The sequence below is a fragment of the Passer domesticus genome, chromosome 19, assembly GCF_036417665.1.
Source record: "Passer domesticus isolate bPasDom1 chromosome 19, bPasDom1.hap1, whole genome shotgun sequence".
NCBI lineage: Eukaryota > Metazoa > Chordata > Aves > Passeriformes > Passeridae > Passer > Passer domesticus.
Window position 1 is genome coordinate 5,380,639 of NC_087492.1, and position 20,972 is coordinate 5,401,610.

General features: G+C 44.7%; 1 protein-coding gene and 1 long non-coding RNA gene across 2 annotated transcripts; one reads left to right on the forward strand and one right to left on the reverse strand.

The window, feature by feature from the left end:
- Positions 1-3,164: 3,164 nt before the first annotated feature.
- On the reverse strand, positions 3,165-18,986 carry NIPSNAP2 (nipsnap homolog 2). The gene is made up of 10 exons (XM_064394408.1): positions 18,834-18,986; positions 13,828-13,967; positions 12,708-12,753; positions 9,954-10,048; positions 8,007-8,077; positions 7,524-7,664; positions 7,091-7,122; positions 5,842-5,936; positions 4,981-5,064; positions 3,165-4,278 (listed from the first exon to the last, which is right to left on the reverse strand). The coding sequence occupies exons 1-10, from the start codon at positions 18,917-18,919 to the stop codon at positions 4,214-4,216; spliced, it is 855 nt and encodes a 284-aa protein (XP_064250478.1). The 5' UTR covers positions 18,920-18,986; the 3' UTR covers positions 3,165-4,213.
- On the forward strand, positions 4,968-11,619 carry LOC135283514 (uncharacterized). Its single transcript, XR_010349248.1, has 2 exons — positions 4,968-5,258; positions 10,162-11,619. It is a non-coding gene; the product is annotated as an uncharacterized LOC135283514 (long non-coding RNA).
- Positions 18,987-20,972: the final 1,986 nt, after the last annotated feature.

Sequence of the window (20,972 nt, forward strand, 5' to 3'; positions counted from 1 at the left end):
CAGCTGTAACAGGATGGGAGTGATTCCATCAACCTTTAAAGGAAATTCTGGGAAACTTCAGTCCCTTCCTCTGCCTGCAGTGTGCATTAACCACCCCTAAACTCTGCCTGACCTGTTCTAAGAGCTCCTCTGAGCTCCAGCTGGTGGATCCTGGTTTTTAAGGATGTCTGATCCAGGAGAACACACCTGGGAAATGCTGACAGCTCTCCTGAGTGTTTTTCACATTGTGGGACTTTTATTTCCCTGACTTGTAAGAGCCTCACCTGTGAGGATGGGAAAAGCTTTTCCAATGTTAAAATACATCACACCTGCCCCTTCCTTCAATCCCACAACACACAGGAGAAAGATGGGTAAATATGACATGATTCAGTGTAAAAAACATTTAATATCTGCTGAGGTTTTTATCTTGTAAGTGCTTAAAAAGAGCCCCAGTATTTTTTCCAGAAACTGAAGTGTGGCAATTCTTTCACCCACCAGGTATTTCTGGGTGGAACAGAAACAAGTGATGTCCCTACCCTCCAAAATTTCACATTGCCTCACAATAATCACTGCTTTTCACAGTTAGCACGGAATTTCCTTAATTTATGATGATTAAAGCAAGGTGCCACAGGACAGCTGCTGTCCAGTTGTTAAAGCATCACCCACAATAAAAGCAAACTCTGGTTCTGTTCATTTTGGGAGGAGGAAATTGGGGACAGAGGAGTCACCACAGCCCAGAGCTGTGATGCTGAAAAATGGGTTTGGCTTGAAGTTACAACAGCATTTAAACAGCAGAGAAGTAGAAGGGTTAAAAGAAAACAAACCCAGCAGCAAACTTGGGATGGTTTTTGGAGCAAGGCAGACACAAAACAGCCCCAGAGGATCTGCAGAGGCCTCAGCAGAGCCCACAAAAGCCAAGCAGACAACGGCTGGCAGCGCTCCCCACAACTGCTGGGAGTGTGAAAGGTGGAAATCCCTCCTGGGGGAAGGCCCAGCCAGCTCCCAGGGCAGCTCCTGGGCAATCCTGGGCAATTCTGGACAATCCTGGGCAATCCTGGGCAATCCTGGACAGTCCTGGGCAATCCTGGACAGTCCTGGGCAATCCTGGACAATCCTGGGCAATCCTGGACAGTCCTGGGCAATCCTGGACAATCCTGCTTCTGCTCAGGCAGGGCTGCAGAGTTCCTGCTCCCACTTTTCCCTGTGTAATCCCACAGTCAGGAAGTGCAGGAGTTTCTTTGCTGTTTTTTATGGAATTAAAAGGCCATGAATGAAACAAATCTGCAGGCAGTGGGACGGGCTCAGGGCTCTGCAGCTCCCCCAGGCAGGAGCCTGGGAGGGATTTTAACATTCACTGCAGGAGCTGCTGCCACTCGGGGCACCATGGAAACGTGGGGCTGTGCCAGGGATTTCACAACAGCTCTTTAGGTCACACTGCCTTGGAAAAAAAAAAAAAGAAAAAAAAAGAAAAAAAAAATGCCCCCCTCCCCTTGCACTGGGCAAATGTGGAGGCTGACCTCCAGGCCAGGAGGCAGCAGGAGCACTGCTGAGCTCAGGGGCAGGATCAGCTGTTTTGTCTGTGAAATAGTGGAAAATTCCCAGCAGGGAACAGAGCAGGGTGAGGAAAGTTTCAGTGGCACAGATTTGCCTGGACACATCCCAGCACAGAGGGGCAAAGTCTGGGGAGCAGCACAGGTCACACCTGGGCTCCAGCTGGGCCTTTTGACCACCAGCCTTAAAAAAAAAGGCTTTTAATGTGATTATTCAATGAGGCAGAACTGCTTTAAATTATATATTTGAATGAGGGACAGTTTGGAGCCTTCTCCAGGACAATGAAACCCGAGTTTTAATTGTGTCCTTGCAGTGGAATAAGAGCTGAGAGTTGCCAGAGGCCTTTCCAAGCACTGTCTCCCAGTTTTCAACCTTTGGGAAGTGACTTCAGTCCTGAACTGCAGCAGCTGTGCTGCAAGGAATGCTCAGGGATTGCTCTGTAAGAAATGCTCAGGGATTGCTCACCTAAGGAAAACTTGAACTCAGCCATGGAATCAAGAGGGAAAATCCCAAGAGAGTTCACAGCACCAGGGAAAACCAAGCTCAGGCAAAGGGGAGCCAAGGAAAGATTGGCATTACCCGTTTCCACTGGAGCTTACACTGTTTTCTGTAAGGAAAACAACAGGAACTGCTGTAGCTGCAGGTAAAATAAGGAGTTTTCTCTGTTTTATCTGTCCCTGAGGGCAGCCAGAGCAGGAGCAGGAAGCTCAGAATGAGGGGAGGCTCATCCATGACACATCAGGGCAGGGGGAATTCAGAATTCCAGGGGGAATTCAGATCCTGGGGGTGGTGAGGGACCTGCACTCTGTGATGTCACCCCACAGGACACACAGTTCCTCCTCTGATTCCTTATCCAGGCAAAACTTTGTGGTCTTTGGACAACGAGAGCTGTGCCAGGCAGAATTTCATTCCTGGTGAAGGTAAAAAACATGGAGTGCATGAGAACACAAAAAATCCTGTAGCTCCAAACATGTTTTTTTGCTGTTTGTCTCTGGCTGAGATTGCTGGGTGGGAGTTACAAGCACAATTCTCCAGGGAAAAGAAATCTGGGGGAGATAAAAAGGACTGGAAGGTGATATTGGCATCCCCTTTTTCCTTCTGCAGCTGAAGAGCAGCCCCAAAATCCAGGTGGAATCAGTGCTCAGGGCTGACTTACAAGGGGGATCAGCTCAAATGATTTCCTTGGCCCACTGAGCAACTTCAAGCTGATACAGCACAGAATGTGACTCAGTAAAATCCCATCACCACTTGGCAACAGGAGGAAAATATAAAACCAGACAAGAACCAGATCAAATATTGACTTTGTTCAAGGTGAAAATTCAAGGGGAGGCACGAGTGCAGTGTATTTCATGAAGGCAGAAGCCACACTTGAAAAATGAAGCATAGTTTGTGGAGAAAAATCAAAAGGAAAAGTGTTTTGTATTTATCACCACAGCACTCATATCCTTTGGAATACTCAGCAGAATGGGATGTGATGGAGGGGCTGTAAATTCACTTTGGAGAAGGAGAGCAGAAAATGGGAAATGCTGTGATATTGGTCAATTAAGCTGAAATATTCTAAATTTTCCATACTAAACAATGCCAGAGGAGAGAAACCACAAGTGGTGCAACACATAGGAGATTCCAGCAAAAAGTGAAAATTAAAAGGTTTTTATTGACTGATATGTTCTTCCTGAAAACTTCTTGAAATGTACAAACTGGACATTCAGAACTGATTTGTACATTCAGTATGTTACACTGATTCTTGGAGCCACTTGAGAGAGAGAGAGAGAATATTATTGTCACTTACAGGATGTTCACATCGTTGCAGACACCAAAAAGTGTGGATACATTCTAGCCTAAAAGTGAAACCAAAACAGAACTGGACACCATGGTACACAGAAATGCCAAGCCCAGCTTCACACACCAACCCAGCCACGGGGACTGCAGCCCCCCTCTGAGGCTGAGCCAGCACTGCTTATTAAATTCAACCCCTTTTCCCAGATTTTGGAGCTGTTTGGGGAGGGGGATGCTTTGGGGTGGATTGATTCCCTGCAGGGTGTTCAGGCAGTGTCTGTGGGGAAGCGTGGCTCACCCTGCCTGGGATTCATTCCAGGGGGAGGTTCCACACAAATGTGTGCTCGGAGACCCTGCAATGCCCCTTGCTGTCCAAAATCCATCCCCTGCCACACAGGATCATCCCAAATTAATGACTGCCTGCTTGGAAATGGAGATTTGCTGATTTCAGGCCTGCTCCACCAGCCAGGGGTGATTTCACAGCAACCCCAGAGCTGCTCGTTTCACAATCTGAAATGAAATTCTCATTTCTCCAGAGCTCCTCATTTCACTGCCACGTTTGTTTTGGAGAGCTGCAGTCATTAAATGCTCACAGCAGTGCTGCTCCTGAGCTCTGGGCAGTGCCTGTGGAGCAGGAGATTTCAAATCCTGCAGGTCACACATTCCCTGGGGACCTGGCCCACACATCTGCACTTGTTTTCAATTCACCAACCTTTTAATCACAGTCTTGTTGTTTGTTTTGTTTTTCCCCCTAAGAGCAGAAGGTCGTGGGTTCTGAAGAAAAGAGGTCTCTTTTATAAGCTCAATACAGTACTTTTATATTTCAGACTATGATATACAGTGTATACCATAAATTAAGACAAATACTTGTCACTTCATCTATGTAGGCACAAGAAAATCAGTGACTTTACTGAAGTGGAGAAATCTTCAAGGGTATCATGATTCTGGACTCCATCTCCTGAATAAGGGGCACTGAAAAAAATGGAGAGAGGTTTGAATTTCACTGGCAGAGTTCAGCACATTCAGCAATCATCCCTCCAGCACGGTGGCTGTGGGAAAAAATGATTTTAATATCATCTCTCTGCTCGTTTGAAGACAAATATTTCCATTATTTTTTACCAAAATGGAAGTGATCCTACATTTTTGTGGTGTACTTCCTTTGAAATGTGCCCTGTGGAACCCACATCTGACATGCTTGGCACACTTCTGGGAGTTTTGTTGTGACAGCTTTCTTTGATCTCAAAGATCTCCTGGCTTTTTGTTCCAAAGTCTAAATTCCCTTTTCCCAGCAATGCATTTAACAAGGCTCCTGTATTTCATTAAATACCAGAAGTAATCATTTAACATAAAGGTAGATTTCACTCCTGGCTCCTTAAATCTTTGGACAAGCATTTCAATAAATCTGTTCTTCCACAGAAATGCTGCAATAAAAATTCAGTATTAATGCAGCGATTTTTTAGCACTTGGGCAACTTTTCCATGTACAACCAGCTGCAAAATTCACTTTACAGCTCAGTGCAACACCCTCTGCTCCTTCACAGACCAAAAACTGACAGAGATCCACATTTCCCCCTGAGATCCAAAGCTTTTTCTCCCAGTGGGATGTGCTGAGGAGCAGAGAGGGTGGCACAGCCCAAAGTCTGCCCCCAGCATTCCAGAGGAGTTAATGGGTTACCTGTGTAATAAACCAGCTCATCCCAGCCAGGTTTATGCCACGCTGCATTCCTTATATCTTCCCTGGTTTGCAGGTCTTTGTAAGCTGGGAAAACAAGCACAAAGTGACTCCTTTGCCTTCTGCACAGGAAGAGATCCCTTAAAAGAATTCCAAGGAGGAATTAGGAGGCTGGGAAGAGCAGGAAGGAAAAAAAATCAGGATTTCTCTGCCAGCAGGAAAAGCTCCCAGAGCAGCACAAAGAGAAGGAGCTGGGGAAGAGAGAAAATGCCTGGGCACAGGTAAGATAATGCAGGGGCACAGCTCTGCATGAGGGCTGCCAAATTGCTGAAACCTAAAATTCTGGATTGCTGGGATATGAAGAAAAAATGGAGTAATTTCTAACAAATTATTGTTTTTCAAATGGAAACAATCCTAAGGTGTTTATGAATATGAATGCACAGAGAGAGCCAAAACACCTCCATGCAGGAATGGAAATAAATGCCTGACTTTCCTTTCTGCATGTGTGGTGAATGTGAGGCTTGAAATGAAACTGTAAAAAATTGATTTCAGCATGAGTTGGGACAGCAGGGTCATGGCTGTGGGACTGAGAGCAAACACTGAGCTCCTAATGAGAAAGGGACAGCAGAAACTGTGGGAAAAACAGAACAAAACAGGAAATATTAATTTTTTGTTTGGTGAAGAATAGATTTGCCTACACAAAAATTTTTAAAAAACCAGCAAATTAAGAAAATAAAAAATGGGGAAAGGAAAAAAAATAAACCCCAACTTTTAAGACATTTCCTTTGCCTTTTGTAAAAATATCTCCTCCTGGGCTAAGTGACTGGGTTGGCTGAGTGGGAGGAGAAAGCAGAGAGGATTTACCCCAAAGGTGATGGACCATGTAGAGCTGTCCAATCTGGGAGAAAAATCCCCCAACTGCTTCATTGCTGTCCTGCCGGAACCGAATGGCACGAGCCCTGCAGGGAGCAAAGACACATCAGAGCCTGCACACATGGGCAGGAAATCAGGGAAAAAACACTGGAAATGGGAAAAAACCAGACTGGAAAGGAAGCTGGAATGTTGAACTGCATTTGTTGTGCACTTCAGCAATTAAAAGTGAGAAAAAAGCTGCACCCTGCTCGTTTTCAGCACTAAGTAATTAAGATTTAGCTCTGAGTCTTGGTAGGATGCATTAAAGTTGGAGGCTACATTTTCATACATTTTGTATTAATCATTTTTCAACCAAATTCAGGATAAAGGTAATTACTGGAACAGTGTGAAGTGGCCTTTTATGGCAGGTTTTATAACTAAATCTTTAAGTTTTAGTCATGTCAGCTTTCCACAGATTTTGTGGTAGCGAAATACAATTTTTTATTCATGCAGATTTTGCATAAATTAAGATAAATATTTCTCTTGTTGTATCTTATAAGACAGATTTTCTACCAGTAGAGATGTGCCTATTTTATAAAAAAAAAATTTCTAAATTCAATTTGTTCAAATGAGTGTAATTGAAAAAATGATATCAACGACAAGTCTGAAAATCTAAGTCCTCACCTCTGTCCAAATAATTGAAAATACTTCAAATAGTTTAACTATCAACCACTAGAACTGCAAAGACAGTGAGTGGAAATTGAAATAAGCTTACACAGGTTAAAAGTAAGACAAAACCACAAGCATATAATCAATAGAAAACTGTCTCAAGTGCTTCTAAGCCATATATTAAAACACAAATATGCTGCTCAGCAGCTTTTCAAGAAGCAACTTGACTTTGAAAGCCCAAAGAGCCAAGATCTCAGCTGAAAGTGGTTTGGGAAAGGTGAACCAAGGCTCCCAGAAGAAGTGCCACCCTTCCCAAGCAGCTTTCTGCTGAAAATCCAGGGGTTTTGCAGCAAACTAAAAGGGTTTTGGGAAGCAAAGCCAAACCACAGAGGGTTGTTTGTGCACAAAATTCCTTTTTTTCCCTCAGAGGGTCACAGGATTGTCTGACCAGGGCTGCAAGTGCAGCAGCAGCCCCTTGCCTGGGGTTTGGTGGCTTTGGCACATCCTGTCCTGCTTTTTCCACACCTGCACCTCCCAACCAGCAGCACCCCAGGGCTGAAGGCAACACTTACCTCAATTAATTAACACTTACCAGTAATTGCCCCATTCAATCATTGTTCCAGGCTGCAGAAACAGAACACACTGTTAAAGTTACAGTTTAAAACAAAATATTATACAATTTTCACACCCTGTCTGTATGGAAACCACCCTGTGTTAACACAGTCCCTTCCTGTCAGTGATAAGAATATTAAAATAATCTTTAATTGCTCTGTTTACCACCTCTTACTCATCTCTGAAGCATCCCTCAAAGCAACCACAGGGTTTCAGCCCTGCAGACATCAGGATCTTGCTGGAGCCTGCCTCCACCTCAGACCCCACACTCTGAGAGCAGCCCTGACTCACAAAAACCAGCTTGGATAAAATCAGATTTCTCAGATAAGAAAAATTTGCCATAAAAACCTTCCAAAGGTTTTAGGACGGCACAGAGCTTTAAAAAATCAGGAAGAAATAAAATGTGGACTTACCCTGAGCTGGTAGGATCTCAGTTCATAAATGTTAGGGCCATCTCTGGGAACAGGCTCGTTCCAGAAGCTGAACTCCAGCAGGAGCTGGTTCTTGCGGGACAGGAGCATGTTACCCCTCTCCTTACGGAACTCCGTGAATTCCTAAAAACACAACAGGGAAAAGGGTCCAAGTCTGCCACAACAAACAGCAGCACACCACGTGTGCCTTGGATTGGGGTTTTTTTAATGCTGTCAGGGCTGTGGGACAGTGAAAGCCTGAAAGGAAGCTGAATTCTCTCTGGTGAATCTGAGAATTCCAAGGATTTACAGGTGAAGGAAGCTGAATATGACAATAAATCCTTTCTCAAAGAAAGGAAAACCTCAAAGAGGTTTCTGGGCTTGTACAGGAAGGGATGAGACACTCTGGTATCTAAATCTGCTTTTTTAAAATTTGCTCTGCCTGTTCTTTGCTCTCTTCTGAGTAAGAAAATCAGGTTTTTTTACCTTATTTTGACGAAGTTTGCTCATGACCTCATTGAGAGCTGGGTAACCTCCCTCATATCTCCACAAATGAACTGAAACAGAGAAAATTTCACGTTTTTTCAGGGATGTCCCAGACCAGTGCTAAATCTTATGGAAAAATCACACTATAAAATGCTCTTCACACTACAAAATTACACAAAAATAGAAACCAGGCAGCAGGTTTGAAAATAGCTTTTCATTAATAAAAGCACTGCACATTGGATTATTTTAGGGATAATGGAATCATCTGCTTTTTGAGGGGTTCTCTTGGAAAATTTTGCAATTTACTCTGAGGGAAATTTCTGAAAGGACTTTTTGTTGCCATGCTAGTAAGATGTGATGACTTGTCATGACTGTTATAGAAATTAAGATTCAGCTGAAGAGGATGACTTAGTTCCAAAAACGTGCTTTGTACCAATTTCATCTAAGAGCAGCAGAGGGGCAGATTTTCAGTTCAGTAAATTACTCCAGCACACAAGCAAGACACTTTCTGTAGGACATGAAAAACGATGCAAATGTTATTTCTGAGCTCAACATGAGTAAAAGCAGAAGAAAACTGAATATTTGCTGGGATTTCCCCTGTAAAAACAATTCCAGTATCTATGTTTGTACCTATTTTTTTTCAAAGCATTCCCTCTTTAATAAATCAGAATAAACCCCTTTAATAAATCACAGAAAGCTGTATTTACAAGCATTTAGTAAAGCAAGGCAATAATTTCACCTCACAGAAAAATAAAAACAATTTTCTGCCCTCTTAAGCAGCTCTGTGCCTTTTCCAAGAGAGCAAAGGAGGCTGATGGGAGAGCAGATTTCTCCTCCTGCTCCTGCTGCCTCACCCCCAGGGCAGATCTGATGGATCCACCTGATATTAAACCCAGCACTGAACAATAATAATTCATTATTATCGTTCATTTTCTCATTATGTTGACATTTTCTCACTAGCCAGTGTAAATAATATAATAACAACTCAAACCCCACAATCTGCTTTATTCCAGTGCTGCAAGAACATTTGCAAGGCAGGCTGGGGATGCAGTGACAGATCCAGCCTGTGTTCATCTGTTCCAAAAGCAGCCACTGGGACCTGCCTGAGGAATTCCCATTTCAATTGTCCTCATTCCCCAATTCCCCTTCAACTTCCAGGGTTGCTCTCAGACATTGTTTGGTTCATCTGCTGTTAATTCTCTGCATTTGTTCAGTGTCAATATTGCAATATGCTGGCAGTGCAGGGAGATTTGATGTGTGCAGTTGATTTTTTAATTAGGAAGGCCCAGCACTGAGCCTGGCACAGCTCTCACAGAACCTCTGTGGGTTTGGATCTGTGGCTTCCCATTCCTTCCAATTCCCAGGGTATTTTTCAGGTTTTCTCTCTACACTGGGCTCTTTGGAGTTACCTCTGTAGCAGTTCTTCAGTCATGTCTAGCTCCAGTTTGTTTTCATAGTTAGGCAGTATCCTTGTATGAACATGAACAGAAAGATTTTTACTTTCCCCCATTAAAGTTTAATGTGAAGTTTACAATGCAGATAAGTTGGAATGATTTGCAATTCATTATCATACAGCAATTACAGCTGAAAGGCTGAGCAAAGCTTTTATAGCGCCCAAGGAGGGACAAACTCTGCCTTTGCAAGAGTCACCCATAAATATTCAGTTCCCACAGGAGTGTATTTTACAAACATATCCCCAAATTCTGTCAATTTTACCAACCATCACCACCTGGAAAACATAAAAATACATCAACAACGAGACAAAACTGAAGGAATGAAGGCTCTGCTGTCCAACCCAGCACAAAAAGCAAGCAGTGCACATTAAAGACAGCTGAGGAGTGATGCACACACCCCCTCACTGCACACAGGGTGCCAACAGGGATGATTTCAAAAGAAGAAAACCTGCCAAGCACATGGGTTTACATTGGTTGTACTTCTATCTCCTACCAGCCTGATCCTGCTCTCCGTACCACGTGTTCCAAGTCCCCACCAGAGCACAAGGGTAGTGTTTTTCTTCATGAATCTTTGGCAGCACCTCTTGACTTGAAAACAAGGAACACACAGACACTGGGTTGCATTGCCTTCAGGGAGGCCACAGTTGATCAATGTATAACACAGCAGCATGCTAGGAACATTCACAAGGTTTATTTTGCAGAGGAGAAAGCTGAAATAGCAAATTCTGCTATGCAGGGGAAAGGTGGATACACCCCCACAGAGAGGTGAGTGTTACCATTTTTTTAGCAATCTGTAACAAAGATCTATAACATTTCTATAACATATAACATTTACTGCATCTTTGGATGCAATAAATTAGATGTATCTAAATAATTATGTCTATCTAAAAGGTTATCCAACACATCAGGAAAACAAATATCAGGATATCTCACTGAAAACTCAGCATACATGGGTGATTTGTTTGAGGAGAAGCTTTTCTTTGCTTGAGGAAAAACTTTTCTTTGCTTGAGGAAAGCTCCCCTCAAGGGGGGAGAACTCAGAAATATGAAAGCACGCTCTTCTAAACCAGTTACAACTGCTGAGCTGAATGAATAAAAATAATTTGATAAATGAAGTAATGGCTGTAGCTCACAGCATTGCTTTTTGATTTCAGAAACTGCTCTTACCTTGAGGCAACTCACCACTAATGAACAGTGGGACTGCCTTCAGAATACCTCCAACACACAACTCCTGTCTGACTCTTCCCAGGATTTCTAACACTCTTTCAAACTTTAGAAGAGGCCCATATTAGCATGAGGAAATTAAGTTTTGTTGATTGCTGACTCAGTCAAGACTGCTTTCCTGCACTGTGCCTTGATGAATAAGTCAATTAGTCTGCTTGAACTCTGCCTTTTCTATTTTTCCCTGAATAATTACCCTTCTTCCTCAGTTTGGCTCACAGGCAGAGTCTCTGCACAGTATCAAGGAATAAAAAGTAGGCTGGGCTGGGCTGGGAGTCATTAGAGATGAGTTTTCCTCTGGATTCTGCCACTGACTTTCCAGACAACCTTGAGCAAATCTCATTACCAATTTGTACCTCGACATTTTCTCACTAGCCAGGGTAAATAATATGATAAAATGACACTCCTAGGATATTTCCAAGGATGTTTCACCACCAGTTCATTTTTGCAAAGTAGAATGAGATCCTGGAAAGGCAGCTTTGAAGAGGAATGGGAAGTTATTGCATAATTCTGCCATATATTGTTGAAAATTAAGAGAAAAAATGCCCACAGAGCACCTTTTAAAAAAACCTGTCCCTAATTCTTCAGAAGGGCTCCTTAACCAAAGTGATTAATGATATATTCTTGCAATTATCTTCATTACATTATTTATTAATGCCTGATGACTAATCCTCATTTTGATTTGATACAGAATTAACCTGCTCTTTTTCTTTCTTTAGGGAGAGGCAGGAGGGAAGTTCAGAGAGGCTTAATTTTGTTTATTACTTTATTCAAGTTGTCTTCTTGCCTGAAATACTTCAATTTGCTTTGGAAAGAATCAATCTAACCACAGATATTTCATCTGACTGCTGTCAGCAGTTTCTTTCTTTGCTGTTTGTCTCTTTCCATGAAAACAGAAATCTCTGCTCTCACTCAACATTCAGGCAGCTCATGAAATACTGCAGAGAAGTGATTCCCTGTCTTGCATAATTGGACATGTTTATATTCAGCTTTTAGACAGCAAGCTGGCTGAATGCTAATTGTCCTTTACTGTGGATCTATTTCTTAAACAAAAAAAAGCTACAAATACCTTGATTGAGTGTTATTCTAGTGGCTTTTTATGCTTCTACAGCAGGGAGAACAGTTCTGGGCTATGCAGCCCCACACAGAGGTGACAGATGAGCTGTGCAGGCACCCAGGAGGAGCTGAGGACATGAACTGGGAGCTGGGACTCCCTCCCCTCCCTGCAGCCCAGCTGCTGTGCTCACACTCCAGAGCTGGTTGCAGAAAGGTGTCATCATGCTGAGAATGTTTTTATTGTCAGTGAGAAAAGCACTGCTGGGTGCCAGGCTCACTCCAGCCCCAAATTTAAACACACAGTTCTTTCAGGGCTCCAGAGGGGAAAGAAAAGGACAATATTTCTGCAAAAGCAGCCAATTTCAAATGTGAGTAATTCCTACGTGTTGTAAAGCTGTAACTTTTGGGGAAAGCTGTCCCAGTACTGCTCTCCCTGGAGGGAATCACCCCAATGCAGAGACCCCATCCAAGGGTTTGTGTAACTCCTTGGGAGCAGCTCAGGACTGGTACAGAGGGATCTAAAGGAGCTGAGAGGAAAGCAACCCCTGGCTTTTTAACATCTGAGTTTAACACTGGTGTAGTTTTATTTAGCAGTTATCTCTCTTTCCTTCCAGTGTGCAGATAAAACCCATCAGCCTGGCAGCTGCAGTGGGAATGCCAACATTCCACCTCTCCCTGCAGGGATCAGAACTTTAAGACCACTCAGGGAAGGGGGAGAGTTGCTCCAGCAAATGTCACCAAAGCTCTCAGGACAGGAATCATCCTCAACTGCAGCTCAGGAAATGGCAATTCCAAGGGGGAGGTGGGGTGAACTGAGTACAGGACTTTTTGCTATTTCATAGGATCTATTTAATACCAAATCCCAAAAAAGCAGAATTTTTATTACCTCCTCTCTACATAACTCAGATATAACTACAATATCTACCAAATCAACATGGCTAAAAGGTGAAAAGAGAACTCAAACACTTACCAGAGCTTGTTGTAGGCCTCTAGACATTCAGGTTTGACATTGTGAACTGCAACAACAACAAGAGGGCCGTGAGGCAGGCAGGGACAGAGGGAGCAGTGGTGCAGTGAGCACAGAGCCATCACTCACACTGCAGTTTGGACAGGCAGGGACAGAGGGACAGAGCCATCACTCACACTGCAGTTTGCACAGGGACAGAGCCATCACTCACACTGCAGTTTGGACATGGACAGAGGGACAGAGCCATCACTCACACTGCAGTTTGGACAGGGACAGAAGGACAGAGCCATCACTCACACTGCAGTTTGCACAGGGACAGAAGGAAAGAGGGACCACAGAGCCATCACTCACACTGCAGTTTGGACAGGGACAGAAGGACAGAGCCATCACTCACACTGCAGTTTGCACAGGGACAGAAGGAAAGAGGGACCACAGAGCCATCACTCACACTGCAGTTTGGACAGGGACAGAAGGACAGAGCCATCACTCACACTGCAGTTTGGACAGGCAGGGACAGAGGGACAGAGCCATCACTCACACTGCAGTTTGGACATGGACAGAGGGACAGAGCCATCACTCACACTGCAGTTTGGACAGCGACAGAGGGACAGAGGGAGCAGTGGTGCTGTGAGCACACAGCCATCACTCACATGATGTTTGCACAGGGACAGAGGGACAGAGCCATCACTCACACTGCAGTTTGCACAGGGACAGAGGGACAGAGCCATCACTCACACTGCAGTTTGGACAGGGACAGAAGGACAGAGCCACCACTCACACTGCAGTTTGGACAGGGACAGAGGGACAGAGCCATCACTCACACTGCAGTTTGCACAGGGACAGAGCCATCACTCACACTGCAGTTTGCACAGGGACAGAGGGACAGAGCCATCACTCACACTGCAGTTTGCACAGGGACAGAGGGACAGAGCCATCACTCACACTGCAGTTTGGACAGACAGGCAAGCACAGAGCCATCACTCACACTGCAGTTTGCACAGGGACAGAGGGACAGAGGGAGCAGTGGTGCTGTGAGCACAGAGCCATCACTCACACTGCAGTTTGCACAGGGACAGAGGGACAGAGGGAGCAGTGGTGCTGTGAGCACAGAGCCATCACTCACACTGCAGTTTGTACAGGCTGCTGGTCTCCCTTTTGGCCAGGAGGTTGGAGTGCGCGTCTTTCCTGGGATCCACCTTGCGCACAAAGAGCGATTTTAGCCAGCTGTCCTCGCGGGCGCTGCGGGCCGAGCAGCCCAGCCCCCTGCAGGAACAAGGACAGCCCTGAGCAGGGAGCGGGCAGGACACCTGGGAACTGCTCGGGAATCGCCACAGCACGGCCAGGAACTGCAGTGGCACGAGGGACACCCACACACGGCTGAAAGCTCCCGGCCAGCCTCTGCCAGCAGGGCAGACAGGCCTCATCCCCACTGAGGCTTATCATTTCACTAGATATATTAATTATATTATACTATACTATATTATACTATACTATATTATACTGTACTATATTATACTATATTACATAATATAATATAATATAATATAATATTACATAATATAATATAATATAATATAATATAATATTACATTACACATTATTACATAATATAATACCATATAATAATATATTAATTATATATAACTATACAATATAGTAATATATGAATAATATAATATCATCAAGAATTCTAATTAAAATAAATTATAATTAATTATATAAGTTAATAATATAACATATTCATTATATTATATATGATGATATATTATTAATAGAATAGAATAGGATAGGATAGAATAGAATAGAATAGAATTATTATATTGTTTCACTAGACATTAGAGATAATAATTTCACAGTTATCCAGTGTGGGATTATGCTCTTTTTTGACCCACAGATGGGGCAACTGAGAGGTGTTTTAAAAACTTTTATTCTATTTTCTGTCTCGTGTGAAGGGTGAGACAATATGTTATGTTATGATGTTATAATTAATTATATAATCATATTATAATATATAATTAATATATAATATAAAGTTATGTTACAATATGATGTTATAATTCACATTATCACAAGCAGAAGCGACCTATTGTTTAATTACCTTACATTATAATTACATATAAATATTATAAAGTTATTATTACATCATAAGTTTCTTGGCCCATCAGCTTCAGCCACACCATGCTGTAAATGCCTTAAAGCAATCATCTAAGATTACCCCTCGTGGGTGCCACTACAATGCCTCTTTCACAGTTCTATTTCTCCAAAGTATCCAGTCTGATTTGCAAGGCCATCCTTTGAAACTTGTTTCCAGTTCTATTTCTCTCCCAGCAATGTCTGTTCTGTTTTATGGCATTTCTAAGTCAGTATTTTTTATCTCCAAGTCTGCATACAGATGCACATGTGAGCTTTGAGAATTCTCCACAAATCCATTTCCCACATTTCCCCCCTCTCTTGAACAGAAAAACTTCTCTGGTGTCCTTGTTCATCATTTGCTGTGCACAGCGAAGTACACAAGGTACATTACTAACACTGTCATTATAACAATTAATGTATATACAATCTTCTATGAAACTTTTAAAATTCTCTACAAATCCATTTCCCACAATGCACATTATCCATTATTACATTACTAACATTGTCACTACAACAATTAATGTATACAAAATCTTCTATGAAACTTTCAAAATTCTCTACAAATCCATTTCCCACAATGCACATTATCCATTATTACATTACTAACATTGTCACTACAACAATTAATGTATATAAAATCTTCTATGAAACTTTCAAAATTCTCTACAAATCCACTTCCCACAATGCTCATCACCCATGGTTATTCCCTGTGCAATGGCTCCTTCTGCTGCCTATTTATCCTCTTTTTCACCCATTGTCTTTGCCCAGGGCTGGGTCTGGCCTGGTGTAAACAGTCAGGAGTGAAAAAGAGCAAAAAACGTGCAGAAGGAAAACTGCACAGTGTAAAAGGGAGGGGAACTGCCATATGTTCCTGTGCTGCCTAAAGACAGCTCCACAAAAGGGAAAGGGAAATGTCTTTCACGAGGTAAAATAGCATGAAAGACTAATTTGGGAAAGAAAATGAGTGGTAGGAAACAACCAGGCAGGAAATATTTCAGTTCCAGATTCCAGCACCACGTAGGGACACAGAGCCAGGCTCTCTGCACAACATCCACGTTCCCCTGCCTCAAAACTCAAGATTTTCACTGTCTTTTCTTATCTAAACTTTATTCACCTTCTCCACAGTGTCACCTCCCTTCACATCAGAGCCCCCAGACCAAGTGGTAACTGTGCTTTTCAAAGTGATGTGTTAAAGGAATTGTTCCTCTTTTCCAGATGAGCAGGGCAAGGAATCTGATCATTTAACTGATCCTCTACAATCTCTGAGAAGTTCAAATGGTTTTGCTTCTTTCTTTTCCTTCAGTTTGCCTTTTTTGACAGCCTCATAGTAGCCACAGTGAAGAAAATTAATTCTGTCACAAGCTTTTCCTGAAATACTAAAATATTAAACGTGGTATTTATACCACATATATTTACTCCAAAGCTGAAAATCTCAGCCTTTTCCTGCCTCAGATGTCAACTTTTCACCCTTAGTTACTGACTTGTGGAACCAGAACACAGCTGGACCTCCAGCCCAAAGCTTTCTACCAGGAAAAAAAAATAGGGAAATAAAACCTCAATTTCCTTTGGGAAAATATCCCCCTGGACACACCTGTATTACACAAAAGCAGTTTTTTACAACAATCCACTTTTTATTCCCAGTGCCAGAAAAGAACACAATGACCTGGTTCTGCCCATGGGAGCAGGATGGAGGAGAGGGAAAGTATTTCACAGCAGAGATACAACACCCACAGCTGAGATGACCTTCAGCAGGAAGAAATAATGTCTAAATCTTGGTGTGTTTATTAAAAACGGTGCCCTCCTTGCTCTGGGCACTCCCACAGACATGTGGCTGTGCTGGAGGCCAAGCAGCCATTCCTGAGGGCAGGCATTTGAAGGGCATTCCATGATAAGGCTGCTGCTGGAGTGGAGCTTGCTCTGAGCTCTGAGCTCAGGGCTGAACCCACCTCAGAAATTCAAGTTTTGTTTTAAAAAGCTCCCTCCAATTAAGCCCTCACTGGCTCCAGGAGACAGAAGTCAAGCCCATACTCCTGCAATACTCAGAGCTGTGAACTCTCATTTTAAACCACTTCCCTTTATCAAACCAAGTTAGCAAAGTAATATTTAGAAAATTCATCTACAAGGATCATTGTTTGCAGCAAACTTGGAAGAGGAAAGAGAAATAATTCTGATGTTTGTTTGTGAACTTCAGCAGCAGCAGGAGTAAGCTGGAGCTACAGGGCTAACTCTGAAAAGCAAATTTCTTTGCTATTAGGAGAATCTCATGACTTGAATGTTCACCTGCACCTAAAACTGGAGGTATGGTTAATTTTCAAAACAATGCCATGAGTAATACTTTACATTTATGGAAAATCTTCTCCCCAGCAGCTGCAAAGCTCCTCATGAGCACTGATTAACAAATCACAACTAAATATACACCTCACAGAGAACAAAGATAACAGGCTGAGTTTATTAAAGCAGATATTCACTGCACCCAAACTGAGATTCAAGGGCCTGATTTTTAATCAATATCCTAAAATATCACTGAACCAAGAAGCCCTGAACTGATCACTGGCTCAATTTTCTGGGCAATCTGGACCCAAAATTAGCTCTGGAGGAACAGGGACTGAATTCAGGTCTTTGAACAGCTGTGAGCATCAACTTCTCTTTGGCAGCAAGTTCTCAAGCTGCAAATTTTAACTGTGGGCTTTGCTTTCTTGCTGCAAAGGTTGGGCTCTGAACACAAGGGCTAACACTGAACAGCTTGCTTAGATTAGATTAAAAATGTAAGGGGAAACACTTCTTTACATTTAGGTCCTGCTTTAGCACAAAATATAACCTGGGAGGGACACACCAGGTCAATATTTAGATTTTGTGGTAATCCCAATCTGCCGGGAAGAGTAAGAAAAACTTGTGTTTGACAGTTTTTGATCTGTGGTCTACAAAAAGTTTATTTGAAACTAAAATAACCCCAAAACATGCAGGTAAAACCTCACAACATATTCCCTGAACAGCTGCTGGCAGGGATGCTTTTAGTCTTGCCTGCTCTATGGCTTGAAGCAGCAGCTTTCCCTGTTTCAAAGAAAAGGAGGAAAAAGTGTGTAGATCCATCCCAGTTTGGGAATTCCCGTGTTTCCATCACCCTGTGCCTGCTTCCTACACCTGGGAGGCAACCAGGAGCTGTGTGTGTGTGTATCAGCAACTCGGGCACACAGAAATGCCGATCCCTGCACCCCAAAACTTGCGGGATGCGCCTCTCTGTGCGCCCTGGCACCAGGAGAGGGGTACAGACCCCAGCTCCCTTGGGAACGTGGAATCACCAGCCGTGACTCCCACGGGGATGCCATGAGTGTCCGTGAGAGGTGAAGCAGGAAGCTGTCGGGATGTGCAGCCCAGCCCCGGGGGACGCGGGTTTCGGGCAGCCCAGCCCCGGGGACGCGGGTTTCGGGCAGCCCAGCCCCGGGGACGCGGCTTTCGGGCTGTGCACGCTGACAGATCCGCCGCTGCCTGCGCGCCCTGTTGCTCGCACGAGTTGCGATGCGGAGCGGCCGCACGCCCTGAGCCTGCAGGGACAGCTCGGAGCGAGCCCCCCGGTATTTAAACACGGGCACACACGAGTGCAGGGCGGCTGGGCGCCCCGAGAGCCGCGGGGCTCCGCTTCCACGCGGGGTGTCCATGCGGGGCTGAGGCGGCGGGCACGGAACGGCGCTCGCCGCCCCGAGCCCGGGCAGCGGCGGCCGCCCCGTCCCGGCGGGCCAGCGCCGCGGCCACGCTCCCACCCAGGGGCGGAGGGAAGGAAGGGGCCGGCCCTGCGGCCCGTGACCTTGAGGGACACCCCGCCGCCTCGCACTCCCCGCCCCGGGCCCGGCCGCTGCCCCGCCAGCGGGGCGCCATTTCCAGCCTGCCGAGGGGACGCTCTGCGCGGCGGGGCGCCGGGGTGGCTCGGGCGGCGGCGGCTCCGCGCGCAGCTTCCCCCGGCGGCCCCCGCCCCGCCCGCCTCGCCCCCTCAGGGCTCACCTGAGGGTCAGCCCGGCGCCGGGCTGCAGGCGCGGCACGGCGGGCGCTCCCGCCAGGCTCCCCCGCAGCAGCACTCGCGCCGCCATCTTGCTCCCGCCGCCTCCCTCCTGGGCCGGGGGCTGCGGCCACGCCCCCTGGCGGGCAGCGCCGCCTGCGCATGCGCGGCCGTGGCGGCCCCCGGGACCCCCTCACGGCCCCTCAGCTGAGGGGACTCGGTTTGGGGGCACCAAGTCGGGTTTAGGGGGACCCTGCCCCGGTTTGGGGACCGCTACTCTGATATTGGGGACCCAGATCTAGTTTTGGGGTCCCTCAGCCTCGGTTTGAGGGGACCAGGTCAGATTGAGGAGGACCCTGCCCCGGTTTAGGAACACCTAGTCAGACACAGAGGGCCCCCAGCCCCGGTTTGGGGGTATCTAGCTGCATTTGAGGGCACTCCAACCACAATTCTAGAGGATCCCCAGCCTGGTTCAGGGGTACCCAAGCCCTGGTTTCAGGAAGGACCCCCTTAGATTTAGCAAGGCCCCAAGCCCCGGTTTTGAGAGACTCCAGCCCCAGTTTGGGGCCCCCCAGTCAGATTTAGGGCGATCACAGCCCCAGTTTTGGGAATCCCAGCCCTGGTTTTAGGGAACCCAGTTGGATTTAGGGACCCCAGCCCCTGTTTGTTGCTCTCCCAGTACATTTTTCACTCGCTGGCAGCTGAAGGGTTTTCCACACGCTGCTCTGCTGTATTCAGAGATATTTTGGCTGAGGAGGAGGTGTGTGCTGGCATCAATCCTTAAATCACTTCAAATTAAGGGTAAAGTGGTAATTAGGGTAATAATTAAAGGGCAGTTCTAAAAGCAACAAGCCAACAAACACAGAAAGCAGTCAGTGACTAATCCTTATCATTCCACATAACACCTATAATGATTCTATCTTGGCCCTATAAACTTTCCCGTCCCATTTTATGATTTTTCTATCAGCACTTTCCGAGAGTAATCCAGAAGATAACACAAATGATGTGCTTTAACATTACAAAAGTACAATCTGTTTAAAACAATTTAACCTACAATTGCCATCACTCTATTAAATAACACAGTCTGATATGTAATTTGGTTTTAGTCACATTTTGATCTGACAGCATGGCAAGTTGTTGTGCAACCCTCCCAGAGCCTACACTGGAAAAATTATAACCTTCTGTGATGAATCAATATCATAGGAAAAAATATGGCATTTTCACAGCTACTCAAGGGGAATTACAAGACAAGAACATATTAATTCCCCTAATTAGATGTAGATGCAATCTATTAAGCAAACAGGAAACCTTTTCTATTTTTTATAATTATCTAGTTCTTAGAACACTTATTTCCCATATATTGAGGGTCAAGTTCTGCTTGGCTACAACTTCAGTGCATTTCCTACAGCCCAGGGCCAAATTCCACCCTGTGTAACCAAGTTCTCCCAATCTCTGCTTGGATGAAGTTTCACATTTTGCATTCACCTGGGCAGGAATCAGAGCTCAGGTTTTTCCTTTCCTGTGAGCAGCCAGCTCCAGTTCCTGAGGAATTTACATAAACCTAAATCTCTGCCACAAACAACAAGAAAAACCCTACAGCCACATGTCTGAGGCAATTCCTCAACCTCAGAGCCCGTGCCCACAGAATTTTACACAGAGACTTTTCAGTGAAAGTTTCTTGACATCCCACATGAACACTGGCATTCAAAGAGCAGCATTTTTTGCTTTGAAGCACCAAAGGAAGTTTAAGTTTCTCATTCTTACTGTCCCAAATTTGGTGAGTTCAGTCAGGCCTTTTAGGCAGCCACAACTGATTTTGTGCAGGAAGTTAAAGGGCAAATGATCTTTAATAATCTGACAACAGCAGAAAACACAACTGGAAGCTACTCAATTGCTTAAAGTAAGATATTTTAGGTCAGAGAATAAGATTTTAGATCTTGTTTTGCTTCTGACACTTTGGAAAGGATTTCTCACAGCTCTCATATCCCACTCTCCCCTCCCACACCTACAAATTTTGAGGCAGATGCCCTTTTAGATCCAAAGTCAGAACATGAGGCTGCTGCAACAGCTGCAGGCTCTCAGCTTGCTGCATGCCCTGGGGGAGAGGACACGAGATCCCCAGGATAAAGTCATCTTTCATCACT

What these genes read in the sequence shown, in the direction of transcription:
- NIPSNAP2 (XM_064394408.1), bottom strand. Translation starts at nt 18,919, where the DNA reads ATGGCGGCGCGAGTGCTGCTGCGGGGGAGCCTGGCGGGAGCGCCCGCC. An exon ending in CGGAGAGCAGGATCAGGCTG is followed by an intron (nt 8,078 to 9,953) that starts GTAGGAGATAGA and finishes TCTCTGTTTCAG; the next exon opens with TTCATTTGTGGAGATATGAG. An exon ending in ATTGAATGGGGCAATTACTG is followed by an intron (nt 5,937 to 7,090) that starts GTAAGTGTTAAT and finishes TGCTCCCTGCAG; the next exon opens with GGCTCGTGCCATTCGGTTCC.